The 23,890-nt window shown below is 40.3% G+C and overlaps 1 protein-coding gene across 1 annotated transcript; it reads right to left on the bottom strand.

Annotated features, from left to right (window-relative positions):
• Window positions 1–9,619: 9,619 nt before the first annotated feature.
• LOC115782044 (nuclear receptor coactivator 5) lies at window positions 9,620–21,524 on the bottom strand. Its single transcript, XM_030732024.1, has 9 exons — window positions 21,413–21,524; window positions 21,210–21,296; window positions 19,930–20,003; window positions 19,575–19,704; window positions 15,674–15,873; window positions 12,268–12,546; window positions 11,955–12,125; window positions 11,337–11,582; window positions 9,620–11,242 (listed from the first exon to the last, which is right to left on the bottom strand). The coding sequence occupies exons 1-9, from the start codon at window positions 21,472–21,474 to the stop codon at window positions 11,205–11,207; spliced, it is 1,287 nt and encodes a 428-aa protein (XP_030587884.1). The 5' UTR covers window positions 21,475–21,524; the 3' UTR covers window positions 9,620–11,204.
• Between the last annotated feature and the right edge of the window lie 2,366 nt (window positions 21,525–23,890).

Below are 23,890 nucleotides of genomic sequence, written 5' to 3'. Positions count from 1 at the left end.
TGAGTGTGCAGAATTTCAGAGCTGTAGATATAATGTAGCTCTGGGGCTAGCTAAAAAACATGCTATTTTATGATATTTCAAGCTGCCAGTAGGTGGCGCTGTAACATTTATGGACTTTATGCATATCAATGTGTTCAGGGCAGGAGGCTTATCAAATTGATGAGGATTTCGTAAGGAATGGTGAAAGATAGTTTCATGCATTTCAGAGCAAAACTAATTATGTGGACGGTCATACAAATTTTCATTTGCTTCTGTAGGGGGCGCTATTGCGCCTACAGTCTTGAATCTGTAGTTATGGATTCAGCCTGGGTGTGTACATGAGTGATTAAATTTTCAGCCTGATCAGACAAAGCATGTGCGAACAAGTGCACAAACAATTTTGGTGGTGAGGGAGAAAAACGAAGGCCAACTTCAATGGCCTGGTGTGATAAGGCCATTTAATATTTTGTAAAGATTTCCACAATATTTGATGGGCTACTTGTCTAGATGATGTGGAGCAAATTTGGTCTCACTGGGTCAAATGCCCTAGGACAAGTTCGTTCAAATAGCAGGCGTGGAAATGGCAAAAATTGACACCTTCAATTGAAGATGGCCGACTTCCTGTAGGGTTTGGGGTATGGGTCCAAGAGACTTTTTGTACGTCTTAGTATGTTACATGAGCCTGTACATTTTCATACATGTAGATAAAACGTAGCTCCGGGGCTACTCAAAAAACTTGCTATTTTAAGATATTCCGAGCTGCCACTAGGCGGCGCTCTACCGTTTATGGACTTTATGCATATGAGTGTGTTCAGGGCAGGGTGCTTATCACACCACTGAAGTTTGAGCCAGATTGGGCAAGTTGGCTTTGAGTTACAGCCATTTTTGTGTTCATGGCGAATCATCGAACTTTGCCGTCCCATAAGGGTCACGCCCTTTTGTCAAAAAGTCACAGTTTTGAAAACACAGTAAGTCCAACTTCTTAAGGCTTTCCAGGTGAAATTTGAGATGGTTCTGCTAAACCACCTTGGAGCTGGACCTCCAAGTGTAAAATATGACATTTCCTGTTCCCACTAGGTGGCGCTGCGACTGATATTAAATATTGTCATATGTATGTGTTCAGGGGGGCACCCTCATCCTACTGGAGAAGTTTGATGCACATTGGATCATGTAGGTATGAATGAGAGGCAATCAAAATTTCATGGCGAATGATCAAAGTTCAAAGGGGCATAAGGACCCCTCCCCCTTGGCAAAAACTCACCATTTTCGAGATTTAGATTCCCCTGGGGGTGTAGGTTAGACAAACCAAATATGAAGATGATAACGTCTAAAACCTCTGAGTTATAAGAAAAAGTGTGAGGGCTGCAAATCGCCAAATTTGCATAATTAATTCAAAATGGCTGACTTCCTGTTGGGTTTAGGGCATGGCTCCAAGAGGATTTTTTGTGCGCCTGGACATGATATACATGTGTATGAAGTTTCATTCATGTACGTGAAACACAGCGGTGGGGCTCCAGTTTAGGGGGCGCTAGCGAGCCATTTGGGCGCGCCCTTGCCCGAGCCCATTAAAATACTTAAATTTTCACCAGGTGTGACGCATGTGCAAAGTTTCATGAGTTTTTGAATATGATAAAGCCCCCAAAAAGCCAATTCATTTGCCTGAATAATAAAAAAAAAAAAAAAAAAAAAAAAAAAAAAAAATAATAATAATAATAATAAACGAAGCAATTACAATAGGGCCTTCGCACAGTTCGTGCTCGGGCCCTAATTAATGATATGACTTGAGAGATGAGAGATGAGAAAGTGGAAGAAGATTAGCAGATGGATGGGTGTGCAGGCAGAGGTTGGAAACAAGAGGAACAGTATTAAAGGACAGGGAAGTAGGGGACAGGATGAGGATGAGGAGATTTTGTGTATGCAGGTATAACATTTGTAAAAGAGTTTTTTTTTTTCTCTTTTGCATATATTTGGAAATATACACAAAAGAGGGGAAAAAAACTACTTTCACAATAAATTTGGACCCATAAAAGAAGTAATCCAAACAAAACTCTAGCTCCATCACTAAAGGACTGAGCAACACAAACAGACCTACCTAAATGAAACATGGGGGAATCATATAAAGAGGCTGATCAGGCCATTCTGACTCACAGGGGGGGTACAAGGGCACATGACTCTTCAAACTACAATAGCTGCAAACCACGTCATTTTGAGCTACCTAATATTAACTAAGGAAGCATAACACAAAAATGATGCCAAAATCAGTGTTGCAAAAATAATAATATTAGCAACTAAAATCCAGCCTGAAACAGTAACCCTCCCCCTAACGCAACAAGAAAATGGTGCATTCCAATTAGAAACGAACACCATTTCTGCAGGTCTGCTGCAGCCGGGGGTGTTTTAATCTGCTGGTTCAAGTGCAAGTTCAGCAGCAACCCCCAGGAACTGGTAACACAAAAAAAAGCTGAAAGAATTTCATGTTAATTAAAAGCCATGTAAATAAAAATGATCAAGCATGAAGAAAAAAAGTAAGCTGAAATAAATGTGTGCACTCCAAACAGAGCAGTCCAAAATTTTAAAAAGTTGTATGTTCTGAAACCAAAAAGATTTACTTTATGTGTGAAGCTTTTAAACTCTGTATAACACATACTATGTGTCACAGTGACTGTTTGTGGGTTGTAGTAACTGAATAATAGATTTGTTTTGAAAAATATTCTAATTGAGACAAAAAAAAAAATCCTGGTAATTTCTCACTTTATTTAGCTGCATTATTTTGTGTGGTAAGTGTTGAGCAACTCCTGTGTGTCCCTGAATGTGCAAATAAACTGATTTGTTGTTGCGAAAACAAATGAGTCTAAAGCAGAATGATTTTCAAAATAAAATTACTGGCTGCTCATTCGCAGATATGGCTTATTTTAAAAATAATTTCTTTGTGGCAAAAATAAATAACCTGCTTCAAATCAACTTCATTAAAAGCTGAACTCTATTTAAGCCTGCTGGTATAGGCAGATACAGAACTGGGTGAACCAGTTCCTAAAGTGCTTTGATTAATTGTGATACCAAAAGACTTTAGCATTATTCTTATTTTAATTAATAAAAGGTTTTTGTAACATCTCAGTTCAGTGGTGTAAACCATAAACTGTGGCTTTAACAGAGAGGATTATCTCAGGAATGTCAAACATGTACATTACCTTACAATTTATATTCTAATTACAGCAAATAAAAAAAGCAGAGTGTAAATACAGTTTTTATTAATTTTATTTTCTACCACTTTATAAGATCAAATGATCAAAGGATACTGCGAATTATGATTTATAATTATAGGTTAACACCAGACTTGAAGCTGCTCACACAGTTATTAGAATTATTTATGAGCTGCAAAACTAATGTGATTAATGCATCAATAATAAACGAATTTACTGTCTAACTTTCCAAAACTGGACATTTTGCAAAAACACCCACACAAATGAAAACAAATACATTTGTTACGATAGATAATCAAAAGTATCTCTATGATATCAGTCCTCTGGATGTTGTTTTCGGCTGTAAAATAAAAAGAAAACTGAATGAGGTTAAAAAAAAATTAAATATACAAAGCACAGCGACACTTTGGTAAATCAAATCACTTCAAAATTTGCTCTTCTGTAAAAGTTGGAAAAGATTTTCAAAGTAAGACACTAGAAATATGAATTTAAACAACTTGAACATCAACAGTGCACTGCCTTCAAACGCACACAGTGTCCAATCAGTGTGTGTGTGTAGGCTGGTGTAATGAGGTGAAGACAGTTGTCCATTACTTCCTGAGTTGATGGGCTCCTCGCAGCAGCGCACCCACAGCTGGAGGAGAGGAGGAGGAGGCACCATGAGGAGAATACCAGACACATTCGGCCGTATTCCCCCTCTGTGTTTGTGTCAGAGCTTATTTGACTCCCACATATAATGTCATCAGTAAGATAATCATAATGCACTTTTTACTTATACAGCAAGTGCCATACAAGTTTTTTAACTGTTTTTATACAGTAAGAAAACAATTTATTCTCGATAACAGGAAAGAAATAGGAAAGGTGCCCTGTTATCAACTCTAGTACATTTTAAAACCTGATCCTTACTGTAAAATAAGAAAGATGAAAAGGCAGGAAGATAAAACTGTGTTCTAATTTATAATATGCTAATTGATGGAAATCAAGCTTGCAAGACTTTTTGATGCAGATGTAATTTCTTTTTTAAATACATATTTAAAATTCCAGACCGTCTGATCCTGGCTTAAAGTGTGATCGCAGTGCTAATGTCATGGTAATGAATAAAAACACTGATCACATATGGAAGTAATCAGTTTTACATGCAGTCATGTTTCCCTCTGGTCTCATCGAAGTCCTTTGTATGCCCAGATTTTGATTCTCTCAACATGAGTAAAACAAAGATGTACAAAACACACACGCACACCCACGAGAAGAGAGATAAAACACTAATATGACACTCACTGGTGTTTTAGCATAATGTAAAAATTATATATGCATAAAACAAACTTTTATTTGTGTTTAATTTGCCCTGATGTTACATTATGTAAAGGAGTCTCTGGAGCTTGAAAAAGGCGACTGGACTTCTTTTTGTTTCTTGAAGACGTTTCACCTCTCATCCGAAAGGCTTCTTCAGTTCTCAACCAAATGGTGGAGAGACCCAGGTATTTAAACCCCTGTGGGCGTAGTCCCATGGAGGTGGTTATGACCCTCTATTGATCATGTGCGTGAACACATGTGCCCAGGTGTGAAGAGGGCGTGGGTCATATTTAATCAGTGGTTTCAGTTGAAACCAATTTAGGACTCCGCTCCATTGTTTCCTGTGGCCTATTGAGGTCACTGGAACAAAGGTGTGAATGGGGGTTGAGACGTCTGGGAAGGGAGCTCAGGACAGCACTGTAAGCGGGGGAAAGTTGGTGACGTAATCCACCTCCTCTGTTCAATGATGGTTGTTCACAGTGGACATAGATGGCTTCTTTCACTCCTCTTTCAAACCATCTGTTTTCCCTGTCCAAAATGTGAACATTGGCATCCTCAAAAGAGTGCCCTTTTTCCTTCAGATGCAGATGTACTGCTGAATCTTGTCCTGTCGAGGTGGCTCTTCTATGTTGTGCCATTCGTTTGTGAAGAGGCTGTTTGGTTTCACCAATGTAGAGGTCCGAGCACTCTTCACTGCACTGAACAGCATACACTACATCGCTGATCTTGTGTTTGGCGGGTTTGTCCTTGGGATGAACCAGTTTTTGTCTTAGGGTGTGACTTGGTTTGAAGTATACTGGGATGTCATGCTTGGAGAAAATTCTTCTGAGTTTCTCTGACAAGCCTGACACATATGGGATGACAATGTTTTTCTTCTTGTCCTTCCTATTCTCTGTAGTTTGTGTTTGGCCTTCATTCCTGTGCATCTTAGCTGATTTGATGAAGGCCCAGTCGGGGTAACCGCATGTTTTGAGGGCTTTCTTAATGTGTGTGTGTTCCTTATGCTTCCCTTCTGCCTTAGAGGGAACACTTTCCGCACGGTGTTGTAGGGTCCTGATCACCCCAAGTTTGTGTTCCAGAGGGTGGTGGGAGTCAAAGAGGAGATACTGGTCTGTGTGTGTGGGCTTCCGGTAAACTTCAATGTTGAGGCTTCCATCTTCCTCGATAAGCACTGCACAGTCCAGGAATGGTAACTTGTTATCTCTGGTGTCCTCCCTGGTAAAACGTATGTATTTATCCACTGAGTTAATGTGACGAGTGAAGGCTTCTACTTCTTGGGTTTTGATTTTGACCCAGGTGTCATCTACATATCTGTACCAGTGGCTAGGTGCCATCCCTTTGAAAGAACCAAGAGCTTTACTTTCCACTTCCTCCATGTAAAGGTTGGCTACAATGGGAGACACTGGGGAGCCCATGGCACATCCATGCTTCTGTCTGTAGAATCCATCATTGTATTTAAAATATGTTGTGGTAAGGCAGAGATCTAAAAGTGCACAAATCTGATCTGGGGTGAAGCTGGTTCTGTTCAGTAAGGAATCGTCTTCCTGTAGTCGTCTTCTGACGGTCTCCACTGCCTCAGTTGTGGGTATGCAAGTGAAAAGTGAAACCACATCAAAGGACACCATGGTTTCATCTGGATCCAGTACAAGATTCTGGACCTTGTTAGTAAAATCTGTAGAGTTTTCAATGTGGTGGGGTGTGATGCCAACAAGCGGTGATAAGATGGTGGCGAGGTGTTTGGAAATGTTGTAGGTGACCGAGTTTATACTGCTGATAATGGGTCGAAGTGGGACTCCTTCTTTGTGGATCTTTGGGAGTCCATAAATGCATGGAGTGGCTTCTCCAGGGTACAGGCGGTAGTAAGTGGGGCGGTCAATGGCTTTTTCCTTTTCAAGTTGTTGCAGGCAGCAAACAACTTTTTTCTTGTAGTTGCTTGTGGGATCACGTCTCAAGACCTCATAAGTATTGTTGTCACTGAGGAGTGTAGTAATTTTGTTGTGGTAATCCGATGAATTCAGCACAACCGTGCACCTCCCCTTGTCGGCTGGCAGTATGGTGATGTTTTGATCCTTGCTTAGGGCTGTGATGGCCTTCTTCTCCTGAATGGTGAGGTTGGATGGAGGAAGTCTTGCACTGGAGAGAGTGGCTGAAACTTTCATCCTGATCTGTTCTGCTACAGGATGAGAAAGTTTGTTATTTCTTATAGCGGTTTCTGTTGCTGTGATGAGGTCTACTATAGGAAGCTGTTGTGGGGCTATGGCAAAGTTGAGTCCTTTGGCTAGCACATTTTCTTCTGGTTTGGTGAGGACCCTGTCTGATAGGTTCTTCACCCACTTTCCTTGGTTTCCATTGCTTATCGTGTCGTCCTGTTTGTTACCAGATGAATGGTATGCCTTGGTTTGCAGAGTTTGAAATTTACGTAGTTGTCTTTCCTTGCCTTTGTTGTGTTGTGCGAGCTGGGCTTTGTCCACAAATGTAAAAACTTCTTCTGCGATGGTGTGAGGTAAGAGTGATGAGAGTTTCTGCTGAGTCTGGTGGATTTTGTTCTGGAGTGCATCTATGGTGAAATGGACCTGTCTTATCCTTTCACTCAAAAGGTGGTTCGACCCATTATCAGCAGTATAAACTCGGTCACCTACAACATTTCCAAACACCTCGCCACCATCTTATCACCGCTTGTTGGCATCACACCCCACCACATTGAAAACTCTACAGATTTTACTAACAAGGTCCAGAATCTTGTACTGGATCCAGATGAAACCATGGTGTCCTTTGATGTGGTTTCACTTTTCACTTGCATACCCACAACTGAGGCAGTGGAGACCGTCAGAAGACGACTACAGGAAGACGATTCCCTACTGAACAGAACCAGCTTCACCCCAGATCAGATTTGTGCACTTTTAGATCTCTGCCTTACCACAACATATTTTAAATACAATGATGGATTCTACAGACAGAAGCATGGATGTGCCATGGGCTCCCCAGTGTCTCCCATTGTAGCCAACCTTTACATGGAGGAAGTGGAAAGTAAAGCTCTTGGTTCTTTCAAAGGGATGGCACCTAGCCACTGGTACAGATATGTAGATGACACCTGGGTCAAAATCAAAACCCAAGAAGTAGAAGCCTTCACTCGTCACATTAACTCAGTGGATAAATACATACGTTTTACCAGGGAGGACACCAGAGATAACAAGTTACCATTCCTGGACTGTGCAGTGCTTATCGAGGAAGATGGAAGCCTCAACATTGAAGTTTACCGGAAGCCCACACACACAGACCAGTATCTCCTCTTTGACTCCCACCACCCTCTGGAACACAAACTTGGGGTGATCAGGACCCTACAACACCGTGCGGAAAGTGTTCCCTCTAAGGCAGAAGGGAAGCATAAGGAACACACACACATTAAGAAAGCCCTCAAAACATGCGGTTACCCCGACTGGGCCTTCATCAAATCAGCTAAGATGCACAGGAATGAAGGCCAAACACAAACTACAGAGAATAGGAAGGACAAGAAGAAAAACATTGTCATCCCATATGTGTCAGGCTTGTCAGAGAAACTCAGAAGAATTTTCTCCAAGCATGACATCCCAGTATACTTCAAACCAAGTCACACCCTAAGACAAAAACTGGTTCATCCCAAGGACAAACCCGCCAAACACAAGATCAGCGATGTAGTGTATGCTGTTCAGTGCAGTGAAGAGTGCTCGGACCTCTACATTGGTGAAACCAAACAGCCTCTTCACAAACGAATGGCACAACATAGAAGAGCCACCTCGACAGGACAAGATTCAGCAGTACATCTGCATCTGAAGGAAAAAGGGCACTCTTTTGAGGATGCCAATGTTCACATTTTGGACAGGGAAAACAGATGGTTTGAAAGAGGAGTGAAAGAAGCCATCTATGTCCACTGTGAACAACCATCATTGAACAGAGGAGGTGGATTACGTCACCAACTTTCCCCCGCTTACAGTGCTGTCCTGAGCTCCCTTCCCAGACGTCTCAACCCCCATTCACACCTTTGTTCCAGTGACCTCAATAGGCCACAGGAAACAATGGAGCGGAGTCCTAAATTGGTTTCAACTGAAACCACTGATTAAATATGACCCACGCCCTCTTCACACCTGGGCACACGTGTTCACGCACATGATCAATAGAGGGTCATAACCACCTCCATGGGACTACGCCCACAGGGGTTTAAATACCTGGGTCTCTCCACCATTTGGTTGAGAACTGAAGAAGCCTTTCGGATGAGAGGTGAAACGTCTTCAAGAAACAAAAAGAAGTCCAGTCGCCTTTTTCAAGCTCCAGAGACTACTATGACCTGGATGACTGAGAATCTACACAGACATTATGTAAAGGAGCAGGTGTGTGTCGCCATCTAGAGCTGAAAATGTGTAACTTCATCACAGGATTTCTGTAGGCTGACATTTCACAGTCTGGGAAAACTGCACATCTAGAAAGGTACCAAGAAAGGTATATACAGGTTTTAAAGCATCACATGCTCCTACCCAGATGACAGTGAAGGCCTTCCATATTTCATACTGCAGCCATGAAGCTTTTTTTTTTCTCAGTTTAAATATTAGATGTTTTCAAGGCTCATTTATTAAAAAAAATATGGGTTTAAGTGATCTGCAAATCACTGCTTTTTTTTTTTTGCAGTTTATGCATCATCCCACGTTTTTTGGAATTGGGCTTGTACGCATAAACATCTGCATAACTGAGCACAAAATCCACGAGTAAAATTATTAAAATTAATCTTTCCCTAAAAATGCACCTGGCCTGTCTACATATCACAACATCCACGAAAAATATACACAGGTACAAACCACAAAAAAAAAAAAAAAAAAAAAAATCTCAGCCACTTTGTACGTTCATTTACAAAAATGAAAAATTAGACCATTTTGGAACATTTTTACATATAAAAATGTCAAATGTATGTATGTATGTATACACACACACACACAAACTGCTTAATATGCAGTTAAACACCACGCAGCCTGGAAGTGGCAGCCTTGTGCTGTGAGCAATGCTTCTGTACAGCAGCCCAGGCAGGCTTCCAGACTACAGTGCAAAGAGACAACTGAGCCTGCAGGACTGACCTGCTGCCACAGCTGCTTATGCTACAGAGTTCACAGCAGAACACAGAGTTCAGTTTTATTTTTTAATTCATTTAAATATTTTGATCAAACTGCACAGATTTGTACTTTGATGGTAAAGTATGGGTCAGTGCTAATCAGAGCTGCAAAATGATACATCAGTTGTGTGAACTTGTTAATTACTGGCAATTCTTAATAATCAATACTCGAAACCCAAAGAAAAATTTTAAACATTTATGTTTCCTTTGAAAATATAATCAGGACTCCAGCTTCATACTTGTTCAACATCAACACACTATGCACATCAAATTCATTCAAAGCATACAGTGGTTCAATATTTACAACATAATAAAGAAAAACAAAAAAAACTGTAGGATTTTTTACATTATCTACAAAACAGGAGAAAAAAAAAAACACTTTATGAATGATCGTTTTGAGGGGTCAGGCTTCCCTGGCACCAATAAAATACAAAAATCATCCCAAACTTAATAAATGTCACAGTACTGCAAATTAACATTAACAACAGCGTGATAGAAATTCTAGCGATGACCAAAAAAAAAAAAAAAAGCTTGTTCTAAAGTATCAAACCTGTGTGCTTTCTCTGCATTAGAGATATTTTAAACAGATGTTTATCATAAAGGCTGAAAAATACTGAGCCTAACCAACATTTTGATGTGGAGCCTTCTTATATATTCTGTATTCACACCAGACCTCAAGAAAATCCAATATGCAATATGGATATGAATCTATAATCAAAAGATTCATAACCCTTTTATTTATACTGGGAGACATTTCAAGCTTCCTCTTGTGATGTTGAACTCTGGGTAACAAAACAATGCTTTTGCTGACATGAACTGTATATGACAGTTATTTAACTTTACACAGTGCATAAAATGCAATTTAAGGATTTTTATTTTTTTTAATATAAAACTTAATCCATGAAGGTTTTGCATGCATCATACAGAGTTGTTCAGACTGATTACTCTTACTTGTGGCAGAAATAAAATTAGATGTGAATAAAAAGTTAATTTGAACCCGGGCTACAGCTCTGAAAAACAAATCTTTATAAACTTAATATTTAATATCTTTCCTCCAGAGAAATGTTAAGCACCATGTTGAAAAACTGTACAAAGAAGCTAGGCTACTTACGTTTATATACAGAAAAATAAGAAGTCCTATTGCAGTCATGTGACCAGGTATTGGTTACTGCATGGCTATATTTTTGTGCAATCAGCCCAACAAGTGACCCGATGGATGTTTAACCTGTGCAGCTTAGAGCCGTCACCAAACAGTTAACAGACTCTTAAGAGACAAACTGGATGCACAAAAAAAAAAAAAAACTAAATTAAAAAGGCACTGATGCCAGAGGGATGCTTTAAAAAAGCAAAACCAAAAAACTTAAAATTATCAATCAGAAGGTCATACACTCAAACCACCCACAGTGAGATGATGACAGAATATTCACTACCTCCATTTTTATCTTCTAGCTAAATTTGGATCAACACTTTAAAAAAAAAAAAAAGGTGAGCAGCGACAAAGTCTGTAATCTTCTGCTCAAACATCAACTGAAGCACTGTTTATAACCTGCATATTTTACAGTGTGTGTGAATGTATGTGTGTGTGTGTCTATTGTTTCTTAATGCCGGGGGACACTCTGACGAAGAAGAGGAGCACCTGAATAAAGAAAGAGAAAACATGTAAGATTAGACTGACATTTATAGTATTTTATTATTCAAAATTGTTTCTACATCAAATAACTATGATCAACCTGGAGATGACAGAAGTGGAGGGCGAGAACTCTTTAAAGTGGGAGGGGCTGCTCTAGCCCCAAGGGGCCCCCTGGTTCCTGCGTGAAACGCAGGAGGGGTGTGGAGTAGGGGCCCACGAGGCACACTGGGACCACCATAAGGGATGTGTGTGGACAGGGGACCTCGGACAAGTGGGGCCCCTATTGATGGGCCAGGAAGCCGATGCAAGGAGAGCAGCGGAGGAGGTTTGGATTTGGGATGAGCAACTAAAAGAAAAGAAAAACATCACAGAACAGAAAGAAGATAAAAGGACAAAAATCAACATCTAGCTGCTCATGAGTACCAATGCAGCGCTTCTCGTTCAATGTTTTTTTTATTTTTTTACTCTTTTTTTTTCACCCAGACTATGAAGGAACACATAAGGAATTATGTCGTAAACTTTAAAGTGTTAAACAAACCAAAATATCTTTTTTTAAAAAATGGAAAACCTCTGAATTAGAAGGCGTGTCCAAACTTTTGACTGGTATTGTAGCTCACCAAAGTAGGGTACCATCACCACTATTATTTCATGGTTCATGGCTCCCACACCCTTAAAGATTTGACAGATTTAAATAGATGCAAAGAGGTCAAGTCCAAACCTGGTGAAGGCAAAAGAGGTACAGGTGAAGACGCAGAGTGGTCTCCCATGGGCCCGCCTGCTAAAGATGTAGGCTGAGGCTGTGGGGGCCCAGTTGGAGTGGGGAGCAGAGGAGGTGGTTTCCCCAATCCTGGAGGTAGCATGATCCCCTTCTCACCCTCACTGTTAGAGGCTAAAGAGAGAAAAAAAAAATTAAGATAATGCAAAAAGGAGACGTACAACCTAAAGACAAAGTAAAGCTATTATAAGAAGCTGCCATCAGTAATACTGACACAGCACTTCTGTAGGTACTGCTGTACAAATCAGTGTTTCACCTTGTATGTGGTCCTGCCGGGAACGCACGTACTCTGAGATGGTTTCCAACTCCTCAGGGTACAGATGCACCCCCTCAGCTAACAGCATGAGAAGCTGGCGTGTTTCAGAGGGAACCGTGTGGCGCGCAATCTTTTCTCGATCCAGAAAGTCATCGAGCAGCTGTGACGCCTCCGCTGCGATGTCTGCAGGGTCCCTTGGTGGCCGCTCTTTAGTGAGTCCGCGGTTGTACTCTGCTTGAGCAAAATCCATGGCCTGGTCTTTGGGCATGTTTCGATGGACTGAGGGGGGGGAAAGGGAATGGTAATGGTGAAAGTGTCATGAGGCTGAAGTGGGAGAAAGAGGTGAAGACAAGCCAACATCCACAGAAATAGCAAAATCTGTGGTTCTTACATCCTCTCAGTTTGCACTGAGGTTTTTGTTTTTATGTTGATGTTGGGTTCAGAAAATTGATCTGATAAATCAGTACTTTCTTTGGTAGGTAATGCTTTTGAATGTGAGGTTTTGGTTTGCTGGAGGTGTAGCACTGAGGGACATGCATTTTGTGTAAAGCATTTAATAATTAATTTTTATACGACCTGATTAATAAGTACTAAATCTATTTAAAACTAAAGCATAATGAATAATGATGATTTTTTTTTATTATTTTTTTTCTATATTTTTCTATGGATGGACAATTGTTTTTGTTGACCTCATCTTATTTTGGTTGAACTGACCTAACTATGTGCTTAGGACACTTGTGTTATGTGTTGTGTCAAGATCAGGTTGTGTACGTGTGCTAGTAAAAAAAAAATGTAAATTGTATAAAATTTCATATTAAGCAGACTTAAAATAAACTACACATTATTACAACTTGAGTTTTATTTTATCCATAGCTCAGGTCATCTTTTCCCTTTGTAAAACCAGCCATATGCTTCATACAGTAGGATACAAAAAAATTAAATCAAGTGGACCTGCAAATTCCCAGAGTTACATGGTGAGATCATAAAGCTCCATGACTCTGACCATAAAATATAAAACCATAACTGATTTAAATGCTGCCAATTTCCTCTTCACAATCATCTTTTCATGCATCACCCATTTTTTTAGAGCACTCTCAGTCCTGTTCTGATGACTTGCATTTGTGCAGGAGCCATTTCACCACAGTGCGTCACAGTGGTCACACTTTCGAGTTGAGGACCAATCCTGGTGAAAAGTGCTGGATGTTTGGCTACGACCTGGTGTGTCCTGGAGCACGTTCACTGTCTTCTTCTGACATTCATGGGGTCATGCACTGCAAATCTGTCCCCCAGTTTAAGATGTGAATATCTACTTCTACTGTACGGCCCTGAGGAGTCTCAAAGGAGAATACTGGGCCACTGTGGAATTGTGTAAGGAATTTTTTTTTTAGCCACGAAAGTGCAAAATTAAGTGGCTCTAGCTCCTGATGCAGATGTACAAGTGCAAGTGGTTCTCACGGGACTTTGACAAATGCTGCATTTCCATTAGTACCTACTCAACACGGGTTGAATCGACTTGGCACGACTCGGCACGGTCTTCTTTTGTTTCCATTGCAATTGAGTACCACCTCAATGCGGGTGGAGTCAATATAGCAATAAATCTATATATAGTCTATAGCGGTAGTCTCTTGACGTAATTTGTATGCGACTCAAAACACAACACAACAATGGATGAGATAGAGGCAAGCTAACATAGCTAATGCCAGTTTACTATAGTCATCATGCATAACTCCTCCATACAATGTTTTGTTAAGTATTAACCCTATATCGCCGAACATGTCGTAATCGACTCAGTGTACTTCAAAAGTGCTGCCGTTCGTGTACTTCCGGCAACAATTACCATAATAACCCTATGTTGAGTGTGAAGCGCAGTTTCTCAGCTTTCAGAAACCGTTTGAAGTTTTCCAATAGGACAAACGGTCGCGTAATTACGGTAATTCAAAGTTCCTTTGATCAGCCGCCTGAGGCTTGGTGTTAACCAACTGTTCATGGCTAGTAGGGGCAGGTAAGCAACGATCGCCCAGCAGTATGGGGTTAAAATATGCATCCTGTGTGCATGTTTCAGATGACGCTTTTGTTGTAAAACTACTGCAGCAAACTGTCGGTCTAATTCAGGGATCCTCAAATCCAGGCCTCGAGGGTTGGTGTCCTGCAGCGTTTAGGTGTGTCTCTGATCCAACACACCTCAATCAAATGGCTGAATTACCTCCTCAGTACGCAGTCAAGTTCTCCAGAGTCCTGCTAATGACTTCTATATTTGACTCAGGTGTGCTGAAGCAGAGACACATCTAAAAGTTGCAGGACACCGGCCCTCGAGGCCTGGACTTGAGGATCCCTGGTCTAGATATTCAACCGAGCCTCCCCGTGCTTTGTGTGCCTCCATTTTCTTGCTGTCAGGTTTTAAAAATGGCGCGGTTGATTCTGGTGAAGGAGTCACTCTCATGACTCAACTAGTGATGACACTCCTTGGCCAACGGCATGCTGTTCTTCAGTGTCACATTTTCGGATTGCTTGGGACCCCGGCTGAGTAGGCACTAATGGAAACACGGCAAAAGTCACTTAAACATACTTTTATTTGTGGAGTTCCTAAACTTCTGGATTGCACCTCATATGCATCTGAACCTGGCATGTAAACCTGGGTCTTGCCTCACAAACTTTAAGAAGTGTCTGCAAACATGTACGACGACTCCTTGTTTGCTTTTCCACCTCCTCCCAAATACTAATAATTTCTTCTACTTCTATGCTTGCTGCATATATGACAACAGCACCCACCAAAGAGAAACAGAGCAACTGAAGGCTCTTTGATAAAAGAATCCTTTCAGAGAGCAAGAGGAAAAAAAAAAGTGCCAACTTGGTACAAAACACTTTGTCTATTTATTCATATGGGCTTGTTATTTTGTTTAAGATACCAGCAATTAATTTCCCAAGTTAGTAGTTACTGACAGAACTGATGACCCATAAAATGAAAAACAAGTTGTTATAAAAATCTGTCAGTTTTCCTATGAACTTCAGTTTATTATGTTCAGTTTATTAGATGTGTAATGTCATATAATGTTATGTGAAGTATATGCAAGTGGTAGCCAAAGGATAGTTTGTCAAGAAACAACTAATAATGTACACACTGAATGAATACTGTGTAGATTTGATTGACTTGGTGTGATTTTTAAATTAATTATTAGTGAAGAATTGTATTGTGTAATCTTACATGTTGGCATTTTAATGATAATATTTCTCCTTTTGTTTATTTGGTTTTACAATAAGTATGTTTTAGACTGTGTGCTTAAAGATGTGGAATCTACACAAAACACAAACCGCACTAGACCGTTGAACTGAGCCTAGTAAAGGGATGAAGGTTTGTAACTGAGATGGTTTGGGCAAGTTTGAAGGAATACGAGGGGTACGAACTTACTTTTGAGGGATTCTGAGAATATGATAACAGTGCAGGAGGACAGAGCTACGTTTGTCTGCTCCACCAGAATACATAAGGGGGAGCCATCTGCTCGGACATCCTGCAGGGCCCGGGTCAGGCCCGATTCCGCTTGAAGGTAGAGCATTTCCACTGACAGGCCACGCTCCTGCAAACACTGGCTTAGCGATTTGGGGTAATCCCTTTGAGAGGAAGAGAAACACTTTGTTAACGTGACATTTCTATATTAAGTGACTCACCTCGTATAGGAGAAACCCTGAGTTACAGATCTGATGGGAGCATAATTTAAAATGTGCTTTACCAACAAAAACAATGTTTTGGGTGGAACTATTACAGATTTTTAGATCTTTCATAGCTGTGATTCGTAGGGATGGAACGGTTCATGAAAAAAATCTGTCACGTTCAGTTCGCTTGTCTCGGTTCAGGACATGTGTGTTGTTTGGTTCAGGTCATCTGCAAAAAAAAGCCTTGCACCAGTAACCCAAATGAAGGGGCAGAAGGGTAAAACTTCTAGTGCAGCAGCCAGGTTGTGGAAATGGCGGTAAAGATAAAGGAGGCCCAGAGCTAGAGGAGGTGTCAGTAGCAGCATCATTTTGATCTGCTGTGTGGGACCATTTTTGGATATAGTGCTACATATGATGATGGCAGTAAGAAAGTGGTGAATAAAGCTGCGACAGTGTGTAAGCACTGTGCAACAAGTGTTGCTTATGCTAGCGGCAACACGTCCAATGTTGGCTCACCCATGGAGACATCACCCCAATGTGTCAATTGACACCACAAGGAAAAGACACTCAGGTAGAAAAGAACAACTTCTACTCCCTGCAGCTTTTAAACAGCCTCTTGGTGAAAAGTCACGACGGGGTAAAAGTCGCAGGGGCCAAAATAGGCCAATAACGTATGAACAAAGGAGAGACTGCTTACATGTTTTGGGCGCTCATACGCACTACCAGTGACGTCATTATTAAAATTATGTTGTATATTCAATATGCAACGTAATTTTACTGACATACTTGGGTATAACAAACTGAACTGAAAACCTTGACCCCAAAACGTGATACGAACCAACAGTGGATTTTTGTGAACTGTTCCACCCCTAGTCATTAGTGTAGTAGTGCGTGCTTAGTCTTATTCAGAGGGATGATGTTTCTATTTAAATTTGCATTTGTGTTGTGACTTCTATTTCAAAGAATAAAACCTTTAAATGGTTGTAGCAGTGACTGGCAGGTTGCGTTTCTAAGAACACTGTTGAATAGTAGGGTATCATACTCTTTTGGATAAACATGTAAATTTGCCTATTCGCCATTAGCTAACTGCAAACAGGTTCTGGATCAATGCTATATGTAAAATTAGTGTAATTGAATCAAGCATTGGTTTAATAATCAGCATCATATGCCTTTTACTGTTTAGATAATGAATATTAGACAGTTTGCTAATAACCAGCACTCTAATATAACCTCTGTGTCAATAGTACAAGTACTTCCAAGAGTCTTGGGGATACTGAGAGATAAAGCACTGATGATGTAAAATGAAGTGCTGTGTGAATTTATCCTTGCAGTCAATAAGCACTTCATAACTGCCAGTCTGTTTATATGAAGTTAGTCTGGCAGTTAGTTTGATGGTGTAACAGTTACAGTTAAGCTTGAGTTATACTCCTGTGCTGAACCACTATTGTGACCATTTACCCAAACCTGAGTTAAGCAGTGTAAATGGATGGAGTGCAACTTCTACACCTCAAGTTTTTTTTTTTTTTTTTTTTTTTTTTTTTGGGGGGGGGGGGGGGGGGGGGGGGGGGGGGTGTACACTTCCAAATTTTTGAATTCAGACTCCACCATAATTCACTCAGTTTCATTTGGAAGTGTTTGAACTTTTACTGAAATTACTGAAACGCAGGAAAGAGAGATATCATAAAGAGACTGAGCCAATCATATTTGCAGGCAGTAATCTGCAATATGATTGACAAATTACTGGCTACTTATATAATGAGAAAGCCAGGTACAATAGCAACCTATTACACATTACAGTCTACTTCAGTGAAACTTTATCTTTGTACAGAGCAAAATGTAAACAGTTTATTACTGTCAATTGGGCCCATCACATTTGCACACTGAGTTTTGAGTTAGTACATGTGAGGGTAGTACAGGGTTCTTGGCGATGCCATTCAACACAGAAGTATAGGCTAAAATCAAGCTTAGCATAAATGCAGACAGCTTGGTAGTTGCTTTTAATGTGGAAGTATCTTGTGTGGAAATTGATTTATGATGCTGCAATTTTGCAGTGTGTAAGGAGTGTGTGTTTTAATGTGCTTTGCTCTCTATTCTCTACAAAGGATGTGATGTACTTTCCTAAGGTATAAAATAAAGCTGTTTTAAGAGAAAGTGATCTGAGTTGTATTTTATATGTCAAAGGTGTATCATTATGGTTGAACACGGCAGTCAAGAACTTTGAACCTTTGGTGAAGATAGATAAGTGCATTTTTCCACTGTGCACAAATTAATACAACTTTAATTACTGATAGCTGAAAAATGAAAAAAAAAAAAAAAAAAAACAGCTGTTCCTACTTTATGTGCAGGTGTGACAATGTGATTTTTTTTTTTTTTTTTTTTTTTAAATGTTTGCTGTCTGATGATCATGTTTCTTCTTCCATGGAGGGCTCAAAGATGCGGGCTGTATGAAAAACATTCATGTTGTCTTAAACTGGCTTTAAAGACAAATGAAGGGCAACAGCACAAGTCAGATATGACGCTCTCAGAGGCCAAGAAAGGACGTGGTTGTCGGTGAGCCTAAATCAAAGCTAATTTGACAGACAGCGATTCAACACAACACAGGAAGCAAATTGAGGACAGAAAAATTATAAACTGGGGGCTTTTGCTTTGTTTGCTTTTTTCTTTAAAAAGTTGCTGGGAGTATGACTATCAATACACCTACACACAGGGTTAACTAATTATCTTTAACAGTTGAATCTGAGGCATCTCCTACTTATAGTTAATACATTACTCTCAGATCAGGTACAGTAATATTCAGCTGAAACGAGCGATCTGCAGCGTGCACAGTAAACCGAGATCTGTGCAAAAAAAAGACGAGGGTGATGATTAAAATGACAAAATTTGATATCCAAGTATCAAAATGGGAATATCAGGAAAATGAGGAACAGGTATAAAATAGTCATATGCAGTTCTTTGCATGTGCATCTGTACATGCATATGTGCACACAGGTGATCTGCTTAAGTTTCTCCGCTGCTAGTATTTTATTTGCCTAATACTTAATTATAGCTGAACAATAAATCAGCTGTCAATCAATAAGTCAATAAGTCTTTCATCCTGCGATGAACCAACAAACTCCACAGTCATGATCTGCAGCTACTGGCAGTAGCCCTTCTGTTATGCGATCTTTGTGAACTCAGTGAACCAGTTCTCTGCTGCTGCTGATTAAAGCGGCCCTAAAGCTCACTGCAGATCTCCAAAGCAGAAGGCTGACTACCATTGCTAGCTGCAATCCAAGATGGAGTCAATACAACTGACGAAGCAGCTAAATGACATTGAGAACCACTACAACAGCAATCTGGCCAGCAAGCCAAAAACCCTAGACAGGAAGGGGGTTAGCAACGACTACGCTTTCAAAATAAGGAGAAGGCAGATTGTCCACTGGCAAATTAGTCACAGATGGAAAAAACAAAACAAACAAGCAAACAGAAAACATAAGATAAAATGAGTCACCACGTATACTTGGATGGCCTGCCCAAGTAAACCCTATGTGTGGGGCAACAGTGAATGGCATCAGTCTCCTCTCCCTGATAGCCAAATATGAACCATCAAATTCTGCTGGTAAAAAAAAAGACTTTCACTTCAGCTTGTTACAGTCTGAATTGTTGTTGCATGTACTCACAGGCACTGTTTGGTAACAGAGAGGACCACGCAGTCGGCTGGTTTCCTCTCTTCCTGCACCTGTTTGTAGAACCTCTGATAGAGCGTTTTACGTCGGTCTGCTGGAGTCACGCCCTCTGGTTTAGCTGGAACTTTGAGGACGATGACATTGGTGAGTTGAAAGAAAGTCAAAAAAGTGGCAAAAATAATTAGAGCATTATATTCTTTTCTTTTTGGATAGATGTGTAGTAAAATAGTTTTTTGTTTTTAAGCATTTCAAATGATATATCTTGTGTAAGGAGCCCATTTTGCCAATTTGTTTTAGTGAACAACATATAAAAAAAAATATTTTAAATATATATTTAAAAAATTCTCACCCATTGGCTGATGCTTGTACCCCTCATACTTCACACTTCCACTGTAGTTTTGCATTTGTTCTAGTTCTTCATAACTGAAAAAGAAGCAGTGAAAATGGTTATTGCGGTTTACTGAGGGAGGCATTCCTATGCCTGCTCTCCACTAGGCCATTCTACGAGAACTTAATATGATTGATGACCATATAAATGTCTAAAAATAGATTTTCTGAAACTGAGACCCCATGTCCAGAGAGCAGACACTTCTTTTTTTCCAAACCCCACAGCAAAGTGCATCAAGGAGCCTAGCTTTCAGAGATTCAGTGAATCAAATTTTTAAGTTTCACTACAGCTTATTTTATTTTTTGCTCAACATGTAAACAATATTTTGACATTCAGTGTCAAAGGTACTTTGACAGGTACTTGACTTTACACACCTGTGGCAATGGGACTGAAAACACCTTCATTCAAAGATTAAATGATGGGGCCCAATACTTTTGCCTATACAGTGCATCTGCTACAGTGAACACTGTGTCACACACCACAGCGAAAATCAGCTAAAATAAATAACATGCCTCTGACTCCAGTCTTAATCCCACGAACATTGTTTACCACTCTGCCCTACAGGGTTATTACTGGTGATTTCAGTATCTGGAAAAATTTAAGTTTGAAACATGTCAGGTATATGTTTGTTTGTTTTTTAAATCTATCCAGCAACCTGTCTCGCATTAGGAAGCAACAAATCTATACCAGAGTGATGCTCTGGGCCACAATAAATTCGGTGCAATGACTGGCCATCACTAAAATCCCTCAAGTTTGCACAGAGCTTGGAATAGCTGCATTAAAAACGTTCAGTCCAACCAGTTCAACCTGTAGAAGAGAATAAACAAGATCCTTTGACATGATTTGCTTTCAGGGAGGAAAGAAAACTCGTGCTGGCAAGGAACAAACTCAGCCATGTTCCTCAGTGTGGACATGAAAAGAGAAACGCAGCGTTGGGAGACTGTGAAAGACCAAACTTCAACGCAGGCTTCATTGGTGGATAACCGGTATTCAGCGTTCAATTATTACAGAAAGAATTATGGCAAGTAAGAGACTTTTAAAGATATTGCTTTTTAATTAGTATAAAAATGTGCATTTTTTTTTCTTCTAAGACAAAACAGTGAATAATGTGCAACACGACACACATAATAATGCTTCCCAGTTGCAATTAGATCCGTTTAAACCATTACCTACAACACAAAGACTGCCCGTCCATATAACGAAGCAGTGGCTTTGAGTTGTGTGAAAGAAAGGCTCGGTACCTGTCCAGGGCATCCTTGAGCTCTTCGGTCCTCTCCTCTCTAGCTGGGTATGGAGCTGCTCTCCGAAACACACGCGGCTGTGGAGCACTGCACAGCACAAGAAGTAGTTTACAGGGCCGTTAAATTATAGCGTTATACGTTTAAATCTAATCGCGGGCTAGTCGCTAATGCTAACTTTGCTACGGGGAATACTGAAAACTTACCTTCCGTTTGGGTTCACTGATGGTCGCCGAACACCCGCAGGTGATTTCACCCAAGACGACATTTTGCCTGCCGTTGAACTTCACCTAAAAAAAAAAAAAAAAAAAAAAACGGCAGTTTTGTAGCACACGGAGTAAAGAAGCGAGCTCTTGGTATTACACCAGCCTAAACTGATGAACAGGGAGGAGGGAAGGAGCTCTTCTTCTGTCTTTACTGCTCCCACGGTTTGCAGGTGCACCATCGCCACCTGCGGGACGGTCCTGCTGGCAGTCGGAATAAAATGAATTATGTCTTTGAAACGTCCAGCAGCTTTTAGCTCTTTGGTCATACATTGAAAATAATTTGTAAACAAATTTGATAAATCGTTGATGGCAGAAACTAAGTTACAAAGTAACTCATTATCTGTTTTTTAAAAGGAAATTTGATAGTTCACAAAATTTTTATAAATAAGGATATACAAAAACACCAAAAGTAAATCAGAGCATTGTTATAAAATACATTAGTATGTAAATATGTGAGATATATCTGAGTTAATGAGGTGAATTAACAATGCAGATTTCAAGCAGCATTTCCCTTTGACTACTGCTGTTTATTCCCCTGTCAGACATTTGATTTGCGTAGTCTCCACCCACTCCACTCTGCACGCTCCTCTTCACCTCTCTTGTGCACTGTCCCTTGCTTTGGATGGTTTACTCCAATTTAAACTCTTCACTACCTGCTCAGTTTTTCTTTCATTACCCCTTTTTCAGCCTGTAGTACATCTTTTCCAGATTAGCCAAACAAACAAAAAGCAACTCTGACCTTGAAAGTCATGTTCACTCAAATGAAAGTCGAAACTGAGTATCACAAGAAAATACCAGTTTTTAGTTTGTGACTACGCTCTGCCTGGGTTGCTTTAATTAAGAGGAAAGGTTGGAAGCATCTGACACAGTGAAGACACTGCTCAAAGGTTTCTCAATTTAACCCACATTAGGCAATCCAGGCAGATGATGTGAACATGGCTTCCCCAGTATTAGCCAGTCAGAGATGTTGTTATATTCGCTTCATGCTTTTTGAACAGTTTTTTTTCCCCTTTGCAGGTCCCTGTCCTGTATGCTGAATCAAGCCCTTATGTACTGAGACTCAGTGAATTATAAACACAACTGCATAAAAAAATCCAGAAAAAAAATTATTCTTTTTTTCCCCTATCCTTCATAAATGTAAGAGAAAGCTGTTACAATATGTCTAATATGTTGGTTAAAAAAACAAAGACCTTAATGGGGTTGCTTATGGTCAGGAAGATGTGGTGACTGTCCCTAGTCTGGTCCATCAACTCAGAATAGACTACACTGATCTGGTTAAGTTAAGACATTTAACTACCTTCGATCCCCAATTCACTTTTAATGCATTTGATTGCCTGGAGTTCAGTACGTGACCTTCACTCTCCTTGGCTGGGTCCAAGAATGTCCCCAGTTGGGGTCCAGCAGAAGAAGCCACATGATCATGCATAGTCCTTCAAATGTCCAGGGTTAAGATTAGGGGTTGTGGTCCTGCGGTTAGGATCATGATTAGCTGCGAGCTTGGGGTTAGTTAATAAAGTTTCTGATCAGTTAGGCCATCAGAAGCTGTGGTCATGGTTAGGGAAGATGACTGGGTTGGGTGTCCGTTTTCCCCTATCCAGATCCTTCAGCCTTTTGAAAATTAGACCCCAGTGAGTCCTGAAGGAGGCCCACAAAGGGTGATCAGTCATCAGCACTGGTCCTGCAGCTGATTCTGTTTTCAAATTTGCTGTTCAGCACTGGGGAAAACTCTTGACCTTTATTAATAACAACTTAAAGATAATGTTTTAATCACATTAATGAGGTTGCATCTTCTTGTCGTGGGGTAATCACCTTAATGAGGATGTGATGGTATAAGCAGCCCTTATTTTTCTTTTGTCCTCCACGTTCTTTCTCCACTTTCCATTTATCATATCTTTCTCGTAACTGCTCTGTCTCCTTCTCATCATCTTTCCTCACTATCTGTTCACTGTCTTCGTTTCTTTGCTTGCCATTTACCTCTGAGCCTTCTTCTCCTCCTTTGTCATATGCAAGCTCCTGAAAAAGGGAAACACGGTATATTCGACGAAACTGTGAAGCAGTCTGAAACAAACTGTTGATCCATCAAATCAAAACTGAGGCAGGGGAGCTTTCACTTGCTTTCAGTCAAATCTGAGGTGCCTCGTGGTATTTTTTCCTATGTTCATTGTGTGAAAGATTTGTTGTCTTCATTTATTTCCCCCCAATGTACAGAGTGAGTTTCTGCACCTCCTGAAATCCACAATCATCTCCTTTGTTTTCTTGACATTGATGCAGAGATTGCATCAATGTCTCTCCAGTCACTTCACCTCCTGCCTATAGTGAGACCAGTCTCGCAGGCTTCTGATCAGCCTTGTAGGCTATAAGCTATAGGACACAGTGGGCTTTTTTTTTTCTTTGTGGTTGCATTCATTATTTTTTAGA

This window comes from Archocentrus centrarchus, chromosome 6, assembly GCF_007364275.1.
Source record: "Archocentrus centrarchus isolate MPI-CPG fArcCen1 chromosome 6, fArcCen1, whole genome shotgun sequence".
Classification (NCBI taxonomy): domain Eukaryota; kingdom Metazoa; phylum Chordata; class Actinopteri; order Cichliformes; family Cichlidae; genus Archocentrus; species Archocentrus centrarchus.
Note: the sequence above shows the minus strand (reverse complement) of the source record. Positions and strands in the feature narration are given on the sequence as shown.